General features: G+C 45.5%; 3 protein-coding genes across 4 annotated transcripts; 1 reads left to right on the forward strand and 2 right to left on the reverse strand.

The window, feature by feature from the left end:
* Window positions 1–1262: 1262 nt before the first annotated feature.
* On the reverse strand, window positions 1263–5772 carry p3h4 (prolyl 3-hydroxylase family member 4 (inactive)). The gene is made up of 7 exons (XM_076038600.1): window positions 5233–5772; window positions 4188–4337; window positions 3921–4092; window positions 3693–3821; window positions 3105–3250; window positions 2567–2650; window positions 1263–1776 (listed from the first exon to the last, which is right to left on the reverse strand). The coding sequence occupies exons 1-7, from the start codon at window positions 5689–5691 to the stop codon at window positions 1627–1629; spliced, it is 1290 nt and encodes a 429-aa protein (XP_075894715.1). The 5' UTR covers window positions 5692–5772; the 3' UTR covers window positions 1263–1626.
* A 1476-nt stretch (window positions 5773–7248) lies between these two features.
* On the forward strand, window positions 7249–12020 carry LOC142896749 (peptidyl-prolyl cis-trans isomerase FKBP10-like). Of its 2 annotated transcripts, none has more exons than XM_076038629.1 (10): window positions 7249–7539; window positions 8349–8494; window positions 8589–8778; window positions 8870–9015; window positions 9142–9331; window positions 9785–9930; window positions 10014–10203; window positions 10426–10568; window positions 10962–11125; window positions 11212–12020. In XM_076038629.1, the coding sequence occupies exons 1-10, from the start codon at window positions 7343–7345 to the stop codon at window positions 11392–11394; spliced, it is 1695 nt and encodes a 564-aa protein (XP_075894744.1). In that variant the 5' UTR covers window positions 7249–7342; the 3' UTR covers window positions 11395–12020. The 2 variants fall into 2 exon arrangements, with proteins under 2 accessions (XP_075894744.1, XP_075894745.1); XM_076038630.1 differs by having other exon boundaries at window positions 7386–7520.
* LOC142896750 (cytosolic 5'-nucleotidase 3-like) lies at window positions 12008–15067 on the reverse strand. Its single transcript, XM_076038631.1, has 9 exons — window positions 14889–15067; window positions 14383–14481; window positions 14177–14246; window positions 14040–14086; window positions 13820–13905; window positions 13645–13734; window positions 13403–13565; window positions 13108–13308; window positions 12008–12653 (listed from the first exon to the last, which is right to left on the reverse strand). Exons 1-9 carry the CDS (start codon window positions 14889–14891, stop codon window positions 12543–12545), a joined length of 870 nt encoding a protein of 289 aa, XP_075894746.1. The 5' UTR covers window positions 14892–15067; the 3' UTR covers window positions 12008–12542.
* Window positions 15068–15782: the final 715 nt, after the last annotated feature.

The following is a 15782-nucleotide window of genomic DNA, read 5'->3' on the forward strand; positions in this document are numbered from 1 at the left end:
GCTTTTTGAAAGAAAAAAATAAGAAGAAGTATAAGAAGATAAATGCCGAATGTACACGTGTGTTTACATCAGTGTTTAGGGGGCGGGGCCGCCGTGTCCGTTTACACCCTAGCACATCTGCTGTCTGTCACGGGTCGACGGGCAGGTTTTGTTGATTTACCTCCGGAGCTCCGCAGGTCTCTTTCTACTGCCGACCCCGTGTGTGCGCGCCCAGCCCGAGGCGGCGCCGCAGCCATCCGTCCCACATTTTTACGCCATGTGTCTACAGGAGGGGGGAAAAAAAACAAAAAACAACAACAACAACGAGCACTAGCCGCCTGTATGCACACCAATTTGTAAATACGTGCAAGATATATTGAATGTTAAATGCACCGTATGAAGATTTATTTAAAAGAAGAAGTTTTAAAATTGACTTTTATCTGTTTGGATGCCACCTGCAGTCCCATCCAACCAACCATCCAACCATCCGACCACAGCTTGGTCGTTCCAGGAGTCACTGAAAGACTTTTTCTACAGTAGTCAAGAGACTGACTGCATCCAGACTGTCCCCACCTCCAGCCCTGCTGTCAGGAATTAAAGCAAGAGAGGGTTGAAGAGATCCGTGTGGGGGTCCGAGAGTTTGTCCAGCTGGAACTCTGAACTGTGGCAGAGACGAGCAGCAGAGTCGGTGTCAAGTACAATCTGAGTCTGGATGTGGTGGGGAAGGAAATCCATCTCACTCCATATTTTAGACACCATTTTTTTCTTTTTCTTTTTAATTTCAATTAGGTAATAAAAAAATGAACTGAGGCCTGCAGTTGAAACAGAAGGAAAATAAAAATGATAAAAGATGAAATGAGAAACGTCTCTGACTTCCTCCTCTGTTGTTGTTGTTTTTTGCTCCAATATTCTACAACTGCACCCTTTGAACCGTCTCTCTGGTCCATCCCTCACTTCTTCTGCTTGCTCCACAATGTGCGACAAAACATGGCCTTCTGGAAATCAGCCCTCTGTGATGTCACTGGTGCAGATATGTCTTCTAGGTGAGTGAAACCAATAAACTCAGTTTTAGCAGGTGGCTGTGGGAACTTTAAGGGTTTAAAGACTTTTAAAAAAGATGCATGCAAAAAAGTTCTTTTGGAAAAAAAAGTTCTCAGCTGGTATGAAATAATAGCAAAATAAGGACAATTTAGAAAGAAATAAGAATAAAGGGGTTTTTAAGGCAGGAACTCCTCATTGAATTCAGTTTACTAATAAAAAAAAAATCAATCAAATTGACTGAGTGTATTTACAAATGGGTTTATTCAAATATTTTATTATTTTGTCAACAGTTTTGCACAAAAAAGGTTCACAACTGTCCTCATTTTACATTAAAGATGCATTTTTTAAATAACAACTGTAGAAAAGTTCGAGGCAGAGCGACTGATTATTATTAAAAACAAAAAAATAGATTTCATAAGAGGCTGATGGCAGCCAAGACGGACGTCGTCAATCTTTACCCTCGATCAACATGATAGACGAGTTCATTGGTGCGGTGTTGAGAAAAACACCTGGCTGGGCAGCACTTTCTGCTGCTGCTGCTAAATACTGCCAGTAGAGGTCAGGATTCATCAGTGTGTCGGCCTGAGGCTGCTGGGAGCTCACACTTCAGTCTTCCGTCTCCCCAGTGTCCCACTTGGTTTTGGGCTCCTGCCACCACTCGGCCAGGATGGACTCCTCGTAGTCGCCGATGCCCTCAAACTCGCTGTCGGGATGTTCTGACCGGGAGTTGGACGTATCTTCTGGACTCACCACGTCCTAAAAGTCCAAACAGACGCATTTCAGTCACGCACACAAACACAAATAAATCATCTGGCGGCGACGATAATCAAAATTTTCACCCTGTAATTCCCTCAGCCTCAAGAGGTCCAGGCTGAGGGAGGAGCTTAACTTGAGTGACCGACACCTCCCAGCCACATACCACACGTTGCTGGCAGAACACACACACACGCACGCACGCACGCACACACACACGCACACACGCGCACGCACGCACGCACGCACACACACCCCTTTCACCTTTATCTCCGCTCTCTCCCTTTCATCCTCTGAGTGGAGACCACAGCACCGTCTCCATTGCAAGGGAAACGATCATGACCCCGTTGAGTTGGATCTGATTTCTCTGCTCAAAGATTTCTGATTAGTCATTTCACTAATCAGAAATCTTTCAGCATGTTGTTGCGGGTTTAATTTCACTTTAGCACAAAGGAATTTTATCACTGCGTGACATAAAAGTGGATGATTTCCTCCGATAAAAACCAGCGCGGGACCAAAACTTGGAGGAAAACTATTGAAAGAAAAGCCACCTGTCGGTTTGAGTCACTGGTTCTGAGCAGCAGCCAACACTGGTGCTGTCATCTTAGCCTTTGTTCTTTGCTTAATCTGGCCCATTTTACGCAGAACTTCCCTCTGCTGAACCTCCAGAAAGACAATTTTCAAGTCCTGAGGGACCAAACATTTGTCAAATTTGCATTTTTGAAATATGTTCCCTGGACATAAACTTATTTTTGACTGCAAAGTAAAACCCCGGCGCCCCACGCTGTCCTACCTCGTCGTCCGTGTGTAAGTAGTAGAGCGCAAACTCCAGCATCTCCCTCTGCTTGGTTGTCACATTGTAAAACCTCAGGGCCTCCTGGAAAACAAACGCAGCGTCAGCTTTTTGTTTGTGTGGACCAGAGCAGCAGGTGTGAAAGACCAACACCACACACACACACACACACACACACACACACACACACACACACACACACACACACACACACACACACACACACACACACACACACACACACACACACACACACACACACACACACACTTTGGGCCACTTTTATGGCTCTGTTGTCTACGCAGGATGAAAAAGGGGGAAACGTTTCCAGGCCAATCAAGCTCCATGCATGAGTCAGCAAATTGCAGCAGGTCCAGTTTTTGTTTTTTAGTTTGTTCTCTTTTTACATAAACCCTTTAGAAACGTGTGGGAAAACCACTTTATCCCCAAAAGGCTTTTTTTTGTTGGTTTTTCCTGCCCCTGATTGACACACGCTGGCTGGGAGGCTGGAGACTGAGCTCTTTGTCTGGCTACTGACGGGCCGCGGCAGGAAGTCGCTCTCCTCCAGTCCCCACTGCTCCCGGTAGAAGCGGTAGTACTCCACGTTCTGCTTCATCACTTGGTCTTTGGGGTCGAACAGCATGTAGCTGGCGGCGCACGGAGCGGCGTTCTTCACGTCGTTCACTGCAGTCACAAACACAGCATCATTTTGTTCATTTGGTTATTTTTCGGAATTTGAACCCAAAAATATGAAGTATTTTCAGTGAGAGATCATTTTTTAAAAACAAGTATTTTTGTGTCACTGGCAACAAGTGGTTTGACAATATGATGTGTGCAGTGAGTCTGTTTTTTGTTACGTTTTATGGTTATAAAAAGCAGGCTTGGTGAAGTTTAGAGGTAAAAAAAAAAATAAAATCGGGAACAAACTGTGAAACAAATAAAGGGTGGGTCCAATGTGTGGACAGATGGCTAACAGCTGAGGAGCAACAACAGGAGTGTGCTAATTGAGCCGTGATGTCATACAGTCAGCATTATTCACATTGGAGGGTGTTTTTGTGACTCTTAAAAAAAAAATAAAAAAAAATAAAAGCCATTCATGTGGGGAGGAAAATCATTATGCACTTACATTTATAATAGGAGAACTGGAGGTAGTGATACATGGTGGCGACAAACTTCTCCACAAAGTAGCCGCCCACGCTGGGCGTCAGGTTCTCCTCGCACTTTATCTTGCACTTCAACACATCTTTGTAGAGGTCTGGAGGAGAGAGGACGACACGGTGGAAATGATTTTTCATCTGATCTGGACCACGCTAGCATCCTCTTCCTTCTCTTCCTGCTGTTTCTCCTGCGCTACCTGCCAGCGTGGGGTAGAAGTCTTTAAACTCCACGATCTCGTAGGAGCCCTCGCAGCCTGCCAGGCAGTCATCATAAACCTCAAAGTACTGCGTGATGGCCTGCTCCATGTTGCGGGCGGCGTTGCTGAAGTCTCCGGTGTTGTAAAGTGTCACACTCTTCAGGAAGAAGGGCTGCATGGCGGCGAGAGAAGCAGTTTGTTAAGGGCTGGTTTGATTTTTTTTTTTTTTTTTGATTTTTCGTAGCCGCACGAGGCTCTGCAACGCACCTCGTACGGCCTCTCCTCGTGGTCCACGAGGTACTCCTCCACGTCAAACAGCGTCTTGTAGTACTTCATGTTCTTGGTCAGCGACGGGTCCGTGGGGTTCTTCTTCAGGAAGGTGTGAGCTGCTGCCACGGCCTTCTCCAGGTTGTTGAGCTGAGGGAAAGCAGAGAGACATTTGCAAACCAGCAGATTTTTAGACATTGAGAAACGTATTGAACATGGCCCGCCAGGTGCTGGATTGGCTGGGCTCACCTGAAGTGGTGGGTTTGGTTGCAGACCAGTCACATGTTCTGCAGTCTACTGTTTGACTAGTTTTCTTCCAAAGTCAGTTCAGGTGTTAGGAAAAAAACAGTTTTAACACAGAAAAGTGTTTAATGATGCAATTTTCTCTCTTTTTGGTCAAAAAAAAAAAAAAAAAAAAAAAAAAAAATCACAACATTTCAGAATTGTCTGGTTGAAGCACTTGTTTCCAGCTTTCCTCACAACAATGAGGGAGTGCTGATTGGTTCATCTTACTGTGACCAAGATTTCAGACTCAAGAGGGGAAGCAGGGAAATGAGGAAGCAATGTCTTAAACATTAAGTGGCCAGAATCAACAAACTCTGCTGCCGCTTAACCTCCACAGAGACAACTAGGTTTCGTACAAACGGTAGATGTGAAGACCAAAGCCCAGAAGAACTCCTGCTAGTCCTGCTAGTTCTTCACCATTCTGCACTGAAAAGACTTGACCTGGGCCACTGAGACACCAGATTTATTTTACCTTCGGCCAGGTTACTTACAGCAGATAAAAAACAGAGTGCAAACGTTTCTGACCATCTTAAAAACTCCACTTGAAACCCAGATCAACTCTAACCTAAGCTTCAGCCCCGCTCTCCGGCCTGAGGGGAGAATAAGGGGATTGTTTTTTGGGGGGAGAAACAGTGGAAGAGACGTGGCACATACTCAACCCCCAGCTCGTGCAGCCAGGGGGGCGCGACCAGCAGCAGCAGGCAAAGCAGGGGTTTTATTAGGGTAAAAACAGGCGTTGTTCGGTACCGGAGCTTCTCACCTGGTACTGCGCGTACTGGATGTAGCGGTAGGGAGCCCTCTGCTCGAAGTCTTCCAGCAGATCCCTCCGAGGATAGGCCAGGGTGAACACGGGAAAGTCCGCTTTGCAGCGCTTGACGCACGCAGCCCTCAGCAGGACGTGGCGCATGACGCGCAGGCTGCCGTCCGCCGCCGTGTCGTTGTCCCGGCTCACGGCGCTGCAGTTGCGGCTGCAGAAGGTCTCGCCGTCCCGCAGTAGCCGGTGGAGCCGCAGGCTGAGCTCCAGGAACTTGATGCTCTCGGCCCAGTTCTGCGCCGCGTACTGCTCCAGCCCGTAGCTGTAAGCGGACTCCAGCGGCATGATGTCCTTCTGCGGGAAACTCCTGAAGCTGTAAGTCTCGTACTGGGCACGCGCCACGGCCACCAGGACCACCAGGACCGGGACCGGAACCAGGCTCAGGCTTCTCAGCAGCACCGCCATCCTCCACCGGCTACCAGGGATTCCACAGAACTTCCTCCTTCTCTAGCTGCTGGGGACGCTCATGTCTGCGCTCACGTAGTAGGTGGAAAAAAAATATCCAGAGGGTGAGTATCGAGTTTCCGGTAAGACTTTTCAAAATTAAAGTTGAGTTGCCTAAACGAATCCACTTAATCTACCAACTTTAGGAAAAAGATGGACTAAACATCGCATGAAATCTTTTGTGTGTTTCGATGATTAATGTATTTGTGCATTATATGCATAAACTATTTGTTCTCAAACCCTTTATCAGTACTCATAACTTTAGCTACTAATTTCAATGTGTCTTGCATACACCCCAGGGTTGTAATATATATTGATGGTGTTGGTTTGGTTTGTTTGATGTAATTTATATTTGCCAAAAAAAATAATAAAAAATAAATCCCAATTATCTGTAGAAGCAAGTCTGAATCGAAACGGAGCAGAGGGTCTACGCTACAACCATAACATTGACAACATTATCTTGAAATCAGTCGCTAATACTTCCTGTATTAACGTGTTGACTATTGTGGTTTTGACCAATGTCTGCGGATTTGGGATTAAAAATCCAGAGTCCATTCTTGCTAAGCATTTTTTGTGGGGGCATAATTTTTTTTATTTCATTTATTTATTTATTATTTTTTTTGATAAATGCAAATTGATGCTTGGAATAACAAGAGATAATCAAAGTTCAGCCTTTTTTCCGTGGAAATTGTCAAAAATATCTTTGTTACACTGAGTGTTATAGACTTCAGAAAGCCATCGTACTAAAGTTTGAAGAATGTGTCAGTCCCGATTACCACATTGTTCTGTGACACCAGAGGAGGGAAAAATAGAACTTTGAATGGCAGGGAAACTTATAATTTTCTCTCCATCTCCTACGTGACTGGATCCGTGAGCCAGGGCCTCTGGGCCAGGAATACCACGTTTGCAGAATTCCACTAGAGTGGGCGGTGCCCCAGGGGCCACTCCCCCCCGTTGGCTGTCTGGAGTGTGGCATGGAAATAAAAATACGAGTAAAGCCGCATAGAGAAAGAAAGACCAGAAGCGGAAGTCTCCTTTTAAAATAAATTCTTTTTTTTTCTTTCTTTTTTTTAATTTTTTTTTTTAGCGAGTATCGAGAAAGAAAGAGGGAGAGAGAGAGAGAGAGAGAGGAACAGGTGAGGCTGTAGCTGATCATGCAAAAAAAAAAAAATAAAGATCCGAAAGTTAGATTAAAGTTCAATAACTAAATATTCTTTTTATGAAAGGTGGCTATTTTGGACAATTTAAATATAAAACGTATCAGAGTTGTTTTACACTTTTATAGTTTCCTACATAATTCCATGTGTGTTCATACGTAGTTTTGATGCCTTCAGTGAGAAACTGCAGTCATGAAAAATATATCTATATATCTTCTCAATGCAAAAAGTGTGCCGTGGCTGAAAAAAAAAAAAAAAATTGATTTAACAATCCTAACCGGAAGTGATCGATCTTATTTCCACAACTTTCTCCCCCTCAGGCTCCTCGCCTCCCTCCGCCTCCTCCTCCTTCCTCCTCCTCCTCCTCCTCCTCCCTGCAGTCGGACTCATCTCCTCCCTGGTTGACGGAATCTTTGCTTCCTCTGCAGAGATTCTGCCTTCTCAACTCCCGCCTAATGGCCTTGACGGTGCCGGGGCTGGTGTTGTTGCTGAGCGCCGTCGCCGTGCAGTGCACCGCCGGGCCGCTGGTGGACGTGGTGGTGGACCGCTACTACATTCCCAAGGCTTGCCCTCGGGAGGTCCGGACGGAGGACTTCATCCGCTATCAGTTCAACGGCTCCTTCTTCACAGACGGTAAAACGTTTGACTCCAGGTGAAAAGACGCCGTTTCGACACCTTGTCCTGGTTTCAAAGTGTTTTCCCTCCCTCTAGCGCCTTGAGTTGAAGAGAATCCCTGGAGTTCGTGACGCCGCCCGTTTTCCAGTGTTCACGCTCGTGCAACGTTGCTGCGAAATCCAAAACTATTTCTGCGTGCTAACTTTATTCTCTACGTCGGTATAAAATGACGAGCCTGAACGCAACTTCCTGTTGGGTCCTGCTTGCAGATGATACGTGTCAAAGGCAAACGTTTTGAGTTTGCAGTATTTTGCAGTGTGAAAAATTGGTCACATAAGTGGGTGTTTGTGGTCATGGTGAGAGTTGTTTACAACCAGGGAAAATCGAGGTTTTATATATAGAAAGGAAGAAAGTTTATAATTTGTTTTTAAAAAATAAAATTCACTCTAATTTTGCTCATGTTTGTCAAAGTCATACTGTCGTGAAGTTCGTTTTTTCAGTCCCAGTTCTTATTTTTTTGCTCTTTGCACATTTTATTTTTACTTGAATATCTTTCTTATTTATTTTGTTAACATGCCATCTTTTTTTATTTTATTATTATTATTACTTTTAAATGATATCATATCAATAAATCCCCAAAGTTTTAAAAAGTCATTTTTAAAATAATAAGGCCTATGAACGAGGCTTGTGAAGGAGTATTTCCTCGGTGCTTAAGATGGAACATTTTCAACTTGAAATAGTAAAATTACCCACGGAGCTCTAAGACAATCTAGATTGTTATTTTTTATTATTTTTTTTTTTTACACCATTTTAAAAATTGTACTCTTTGCCCGTGTGTGTCTGCAGCCATGACCGAGGGAAGGCCTTCATCAGCCAGGTGGGCCTGGGTCGACTCATCACTGGGATGGATCGCGGCCTGCAGGGCATGTGTGTCAACGAGCGCAGGAGGATCACCATCCCGCCTCACCTGGCCTACGGCAGCGTCGGCACAGGTGCGTGTCAACACACGCCTCCCGTCAGGTGCCATTCCTGGCCTGCTTTGCTCCATTTTCTTTTCCTTCTCTCTGTGTTTTCATTGCGTGGCAGGTGGCGTGATCCCTCCCGACGCCATCCTGGTCTACGACGTCCTCCTGCTGGACGTTTGGAGCGCCGAGGACCAGGTGGAGATCCGCATCGTGTTCAAACCGCCGAGCTGCAACCGCACGACGGCGCCGTCGGACTTCATCCGCTACCACTACAACGGCACCCTGCTCTCCGGCGAGGCCTTTGACTCCAGGTGAGGCTGCCGTCGGGTGAGATTCAGGAGTTTTTAACACGTCTTTGTGTCTGACGAGCGTTTTTTAAATATCAATTTCCCTCCGCTCAAGTCACTCGAAGAATGCGACGTACGACACCTACCTGGGACAGGGTGACCTCATCCACGGCATGGAGGAGGGTCTGCTGGGCATGTGTGTGGGCGAGCGGAGGTTCATCATCGTGCCGCCCTTCTTGGCCTACGGAGTGAACGGCTCTGGTACGACCAAATCATCATCAGAACATCTTGCAGCCGCGGCAGTCGAGGCCACTCGTGGCTGAAAAGGCAGAACATCATGTCAAAGTTCCAGCTTCCGTCATGACACCTCCCCTCTCTTCCTAACAGGAACTCTGATCCCTCCTCAGGCCACGCTGGTGTTTGAGGTGCTGCTGGTCGACGTGTTCAACCCCAAAGACGACGTGATGGTGGTGGTGCGGGAGGCGCCCGAGAGCTGCGCCCGCAGGACGGTGGCAGGAGACTTTGTGCGCTACCACTACAACGGCACCTTCCTGGATGGGACGGCCTTTGACTCCAGGTAAAACTGCCACTGTCTTAAGATTACTGCCCTTCACTTTGAACATCGAAGGGTCCCAATTTTTGCACAATGCTGCGAAAATGCTGCCAATATTTTACCTCAGCAATAGCTGCGTTTCCATGACCACTAGAATTGTGCAAAACCTAAATATGGCAAGAAAAAACTGGTGATGGAAAGAGCTGAACTTGGAAAAACCTCTCAAATATGACTAAAAGCCTTTGATGCTCTCGTGAGGGGGTTTTTCAACTGCTTCACACCATTCAATCGAAACACCTGCAAATCACAATTTCACTTTCTTGAAATTTTATAAATATCGCTTGTATTTTGCAAAAAAAACTTCATTGTCCTGGAAACGCAGCTAATGTGTCAGTAAGTTCTCCTGAAAGTTTTATGACTTGTTCTAGTAAAAGTAAAAGTGACACGCACTCACTAACTCATGTGTTTGCTTGTCAGCTACAAGCGAAACAGCACCTACGACACTTACATCGGCCTGGGCTACGTGATCAAGGGCGTGGACAAAGCCCTGCTGGGCCTGTGCACTGGGGAGAAGATCACCCTGACTGTGCCGCCTCACCTGGCTTATGGGGGCGACGGAGTGGGTGAGTTCCCCACGACTCCTAGGTCTTTAAAGATCTTCTCTGCGTGTGACCTCTCCCTCCTCCCTCCCTCCCTCCCACCGCAGGAGACCTCATCCCCAGCTCGGCCGTTCTGGTCTTTGACATTCACGTCATTGACTTCCACAACCCTGAGGACGCCGTGCAGGTCAGCGTCACCCACAAGCCTCCAGAGTGCGGCGACGCCAGCGAAGCCGACGATTTGATGGAGTATCGATACAACTGCTCCCTAATGGACGGCACCCTGCTGTACTCCTCGTGAGAGCCCTCTGCTGTTCGCTCCGCCTCACTGCATCCTGCCAGCCTTGGTTCTTGCATGCAACCGCTCACGGCCTTCTTTCCCTGCATGTGTGTCTGCACAGCGACAGGTTCATTATTGCTTTTTTTTTTTACTTTTTCATGTTTGATTATTTAGAAATTTTTGCGGAACTAAGTTCAGATAATGTTTTGTGTTTTTTTTTTTTTTTTTCATGTATTCAGAGATCAGTTCGAAGGGCCCTCCATCACCACTCTGGGAGCCAACAAAGTGATCCCGGGTCTGGAGAAAGGTTTGAGTGGCATGTGCGAGGGTGAGAGGAGGGAGGTGGTCGTCCCCCCTCACTGGGGCCACGGCGAAAATGGAGGTCAGACATCAGCACGACTCAGATCATCGCCATCAGTTTTTTTCAAAATAAAAGCCATATTTCTAAGATTTCGACAAAGTACAATTGCGATTTGCAGGTGTTTCCATTGAATGGTGTGAAGCACATAACCTAACATGTCAGTGAACTGGTCACGTGACCCCGTACGCCACATCCGCTGACACGTAAATGCGGGGAAAAAAAGTGTTTACATGACACTCTTGTGTTTTACCGATATGGACACGTCTGAAAAACCACCTCAGCGTCAAAACCTTTTAGCCATATTTGAGAGCTTTTTCCAGGTTTAGCCATTTCCATGACCAGTTTTTTATTACGATATTTAGGCTTTGTGCAATGATGGAAACACAGCTTATGTCTTCTCTCCTGCCTGTGCAGCTGAAGGAGTCCCTGGGAGCGCCGTGCTTTTCTTTGAGCTGGAGCTGGTGAAGCTGCAGAAGGGCGTCCCAGACGGCTACATGTTTGTGTGGTTGGGCGACGGTCCGGACCCCCTGTTTCCTGCCATGGACCTCAACGGCGATAAAAAGGTTCCTCTGGAAGAGGTAAGAGACATCAGCCCAAGTCTGTTTTTTTCCCCACTATCTACACAATATATTTATTTTGAATCCTCCATCATGCATGTCTGCAGTTTTCGTCCTTCATCATGCTCCAAGTCAAAGAGGGCAAAGGTCGTCTGCGGCCGGGCATCGACGGCGACGGCATCATCAAGGACATGTTCCACCACCAAGACCTCGACAAAGACGGGACTATTGTAGAAGGTGAACTGCAGGTGACGGAGGCTTCGGGACAGTCGAGGCGAGACGAGTTGTAAAGGACGAGCGCTGAGTCACAGGTGGTTGAAAAAAAACAAAAAAAAAACAGGCGCGCAGCCGCTGAGGTTATGCTGGCAACTGCCGCTTTGAAATGTTCCCGGCCGTTAAACATTTTTGAGACGTTGACGCGGGAGGCACAGGAGAAAACACCCGTATGTGGGGGCGGGGTCGCATTGTGAAGAGGTGTTTGACACCCTGAGATAAAAGGAAGCGGCTGTCCTGCTGTGTGCCGTTGAAAAGCCAACACTCGAGTTCTGAAAGCTTCATATAGAGGCACAAAGTATTTTATAACCTCTAGGACTTGAAGCAGTGGCTCGTTAAATATGATGGCAGTGCCACGGCTTGTACAGTGTTTTCAAACCTAAACTGTGTTAGAGAGAACTATATTCCAAAACACATTCTGGAACATAGTTTGTTTATAATAAAATTAATCAACGTTTTTTTTTGTTGTTGTTGTTTTTTACTTTTTTATGAAGGTGTTTTTGCATTGTTGTCAATATGTGAACTGTAAAACAAAATGACAAAACAGAAGTATTAGAGAAAGGTTGAAGACATACAATTGACTGTCTGGATGTGTGTGACATGATGTGCAGAAAATAAGATTAAACTGTCAAAGTTTGTAAAACAGGTTTTGAGAGATTTATTTGCACAACATTTTGTCTGTTGTTTTCAACGTTGAGCACTTAACGTAATGTTTGTTACGCTGGAAAAACATTGAATTTCCATAAAAATGTAAACGTGTGCATTCTTGCGTGTGACAGGACCTTGGCACTTTAAATAACCTAAGAATGTCAGTTAAAAAGACAGCAGAAATGAGCTGACGTACAAGTGGCTGGAGTCGATGAGGTTTTGAGAACTGAAACACTAACAGGTTGTAAGTGCAAATTTGCCTTTTTTGCACTTATTTACAGTAATTGAACCAAAAGTATTTCAACCATAAACTGAGAAGATCGACTACAGGAAAAACAGGTGTCATTTAATAAAAGGTGATCAAGTGTGCGTGAACAGCGTCTGTCACCTCATCCCAGGAAGTTTGTGTCGTACAGAGAAAAATGACAGACCGGTTGGTGTATAAAAACCTCCAGCTCGCTCCTCAGAGCAGCATCCCCCACTCGCTCCGCCATCGTCTGCGGCTCTCCATGCTTTTTCACTTATTGCCAGTGAGGTAGAGCATTATTGCATTGGGTACTTCCATGGTCTCATCTTTTACCAACACAACGTCGTACGTGTCCAAGTAAGACTGCTTCCGCTCCTCCACCTGGACACAAGACAAAAGCCAAACACATCTTCAGGGTGTCTCACGGTTCGATTCATCATTAAAGCAATTCTTGATACTAAACTTGCTCGTATAAAAACATTACAGCATATTTCAGGGTCAGCAACTTCAAAAACAAGTTGCAAGAAATGGTGCCGTTCCATCATTAAAATTGCAGAAAATGAAACCTTTTGCTAGTCGGACTTTTCTCCCAGAAGGTTAATAAAATAACGTTGTGTACAAATAACACAAATGTGTGTTTTGTGTGATTTTTCAAATTAGAAATTTTAAAGTAAAAGTGGTCAGTCTGAATTTTCAGAGTGACTGCCTGGTCCGACAACCCGGGCACTGAAAGCTGTTTGTGGGGCCACGGCGTGGAAAAGTTTGGGAACTGCTGAACTGGAGCCCCCCCCGCCCCCCCAGATTGTGATTCTTCAGCGCATCGATCTGCTCTTACTTTGTCGTTGAGGAAGCCGATCTTCAGGATGTTCTCCATGTCCTGCACGCCGTCAGCCATGTTCAGATCCCCCAGCGAGTCTCCCAGCAGAAGCACGTTGGGACGCGTCCGCAGCTCCTGGAAGTGGCCCGTGTTGAGCAGCGCGCCTTCCCTCTTGTTGTAGATGTGGATCAGCTCTCCCTTGAAGGCCGTGAGCAATCCCTGTGAACCGACACGTCACGAGTCAAACGCGTTATCTCAGTCGTTATCGCGTGTGGCACAAACAGCATCGCAGCTCCTCGTGTGGGCGACTCACAGTTTCGTCAAAGTCCATGTAGTTGGAGAAAACCTTGACGTTAGAATGGAAAACGCCCGCCTGGAGGATGATCTCTTCCAGAATGTCTCCGATGCCGGCGGAGAAGATGAGCAGAGGGATGCTGTGCTCGTGCAGGTGGTTGAAGAAGAGCTGGTAGCCCTCCCTGTTCGAGAACCCACATTAGTTTTCACATTGGTACAGTTAGACTTGCTGTAAATTTGGAAGTAAGCTGATCTTCTGACCTGAGCATGACTTCAGACTCCCTCACCACAACGGCCAACATGTCTTTTTTAATCCTCTGATCCACCAGGAGCTTGTGGGCTTTGGTCCACCTGTGAAAGATGAAGGATGGTTAATGAACAGACCACGGTGTCATACAGGGAAGAGAGTAATGTCATTGAACGGTTGGAAACTCACCATTCTACCATGAGGGGAATCTTCTCTTCTACTGGTCGTGAAGAGTCGATCTCTATGGGGTAGTAATAGTTGAGTAGCTCTTTGAGCTGAAGGACAGAAAGAAGAGTTATCAAGAAAAATGATAAAAGTTCAGTGAATCTCCAAGGCCACGAGTTTTATCAAATGCAAAACAAATCCAAATGGAATGCGTTTGCAGCAAAAGAAAATCATATGTTGGTACCTTTTCTGTGCAGTCACTGGAGATCAGGCTGCTGTGCTCAACAATGTCTAAAGGTCAAGTGCGGGGAAACAAAGATTAATCACAACATGCTTTAAGTGCACAACCGCGACTTTGAAACCATTCGTCAATGAACTCACTGTGGCAGGTGGGACACCTTTTGCCATTGTATGCAAATCTTGTTAGGGTCATGTCGAAATCTGAAATCACCTTGATGAAAATAGAAATGAACAACGCGAGATTAACTATAAACAAGCAGACGGCTGTTATGTAACTTCTGTTACGTCACGCTATAATTAAATTGGTGATGAATGATGAATGACGACTCACTCATGATTTAATGTACCTGTAAGGTGTTGGAACCAGCCTTCAGCATGGACTCGAGGATCTCCTGCACCCTCTGAGGGTCCTTCATGAACACTGACGCGTTAGACAACTCTGGAATCTGAGCAATGAGAGGAAACGTCAAGTATCAGTGACAAAACATTCTTTGAAGTTCATGTGTGCAAGATTCTGTGGCTCTAATTGCAAGAACGCAAACAGCCATTCCTGAATTGATTTTATTTACTTCTTGTCAGTGGTCAAAATAACCGTGCTTATCAAAAAAACAACGTCGTGAATTCTTGTATTTACTACAAATGAATAGTCATTCTGGGGGTATTGTGCAACCGAAAGCGAAATTTAGCAAATCACCTGAATGACAAATCGCGCCTGCACTTCAATGAAGCTAAGCTAAGAACAGTATGTTGGGCTAGCTAGCTAGGCATGGAGTGCTTTTGAAACGATGCAGTCGCGCTACTTTTCGCTGTAGCCTTTCCGGTCTTAAAACAGAACAACAACAACTTTGTTTACCATTTTGCTGGAGTTATTCGACTCTTCGTTGGCGATATCCTTGTCAAAAGACGTGTCATAAGTTGTAGACAGGACTGTCAGCCACCGCTGTGTGTAGCTTTCGTTGGCTGTGTTTGAGCGACGTCGGAAGAAACCGCAAGTTGAGCAGTTCCGCTGTTTTGTATAATTTGTTCAGAAGGAGAAATAACATATATTACAAATGACAGAATTTGTATTTACTTTCCAGCGGCAGAGGTTATGTTATGTTAAATACAACCTTAGAAACCTACTTTTTATACGGACTTGGGACGTTTAGTTACGCCTGTGCACTGACATATACGAGCGTGGAAGAAAAACTCGAACGCATCATCTTCGCTTGTGTAAATTGTCGTGGCACGTCCTGAACTCTTTCCCCAAGGAAAGCGCACCGAATAAAAGGTTCCTACACCGCCTTATAACAGAGGCCAAGACAGGTTAAACAGCTTACGGTAACCTGTCATGGGCTGTTCAGACCAAATCAAATCAAAAATATTTCTTAGTCGTTTGTCACTTTTAACGCCACTGTGTAGAAGTAATAATAATTTATCTTTTAGGAGGATTTATGTGTTTGTTGTCTAAATCTGCACAGTATTGTTTCAAAACCGACCCTGCACTATATGCAGTCTATACAAAGTTGTTTTTTTTACAATAATTTTCTTGATTTTATAATAATAATAATACTTTATTTGTACATCGCTAAATCACAACCAAAGGCGTCTCAAAGCGCTTTATACAATCAAGAGAGATTCCTGCAAGTTTTGGCAAAATGGGGGTGAGGACCATTACTTTCAAGATAAAATCAGAAGTGTATAGGCTGACTTTTCCCTGACAAACGTCAGCTCTTTCCCCACCTTTCATCAAAGAACATCATAGAGC

The sequence above is a fragment of the Nelusetta ayraudi genome, unplaced genomic scaffold (genome assembly GCF_046127955.1).
Source record: "Nelusetta ayraudi isolate G7.1 ecotype Tasmania unplaced genomic scaffold, CSIRO-AGI_Nayr_v1 ptg000057l, whole genome shotgun sequence".
NCBI lineage: Eukaryota > Metazoa > Chordata > Actinopteri > Tetraodontiformes > Monacanthidae > Nelusetta > Nelusetta ayraudi.

Coding starts and splice junctions, on each gene's coding strand:
- LOC142896750 (XM_076038631.1), bottom strand. Junction 13,566..13,644: donor GAGTCTGAAGTCATGCTCAG/GTCAGAAGATCA, acceptor GTTCTCGAACAG/GGAGGGCTACCAGCTCTTCT. Junction 12,654..13,107: donor TCGGCTTCCTCAACGACAAA/GTAAGAGCAGAT, acceptor TCTTGTGTCCAG/GTGGAGGAGCGGAAGCAGTC.
- LOC142896749 (XM_076038629.1), top strand. CDS start 7,343: ATGGCCTTGACGGTGCCGGGGCTGGTGTTGTTGCTGAGCGCCGTCGCC. Junction 7,540..8,348: donor GGTAAAACGTTTGACTCCAG/GTGAAAAGACGC, acceptor GTGTGTCTGCAG/CCATGACCGAGGGAAGGCCT. Junction 10,204..10,425: donor GGCACCCTGCTGTACTCCTC/GTGAGAGCCCTC, acceptor TCATGTATTCAG/AGATCAGTTCGAAGGGCCCT.
- p3h4 (XM_076038600.1), bottom strand. CDS start 5,691: ATGGCGGTGCTGCTGAGAAGCCTGAGCCTGGTTCCGGTCCCGGTCCTG. Junction 3,822..3,920: donor CTTCTACCCCACGCTGGCAG/GTAGCGCAGGAG, acceptor TCTCTCCTCCAG/ACCTCTACAAAGATGTGTTG. Junction 1,777..2,566: donor ACTTACACACGGACGACGAG/GTAGGACAGCGT, acceptor TTGGACTTTTAG/GACGTGGTGAGTCCAGAAGA.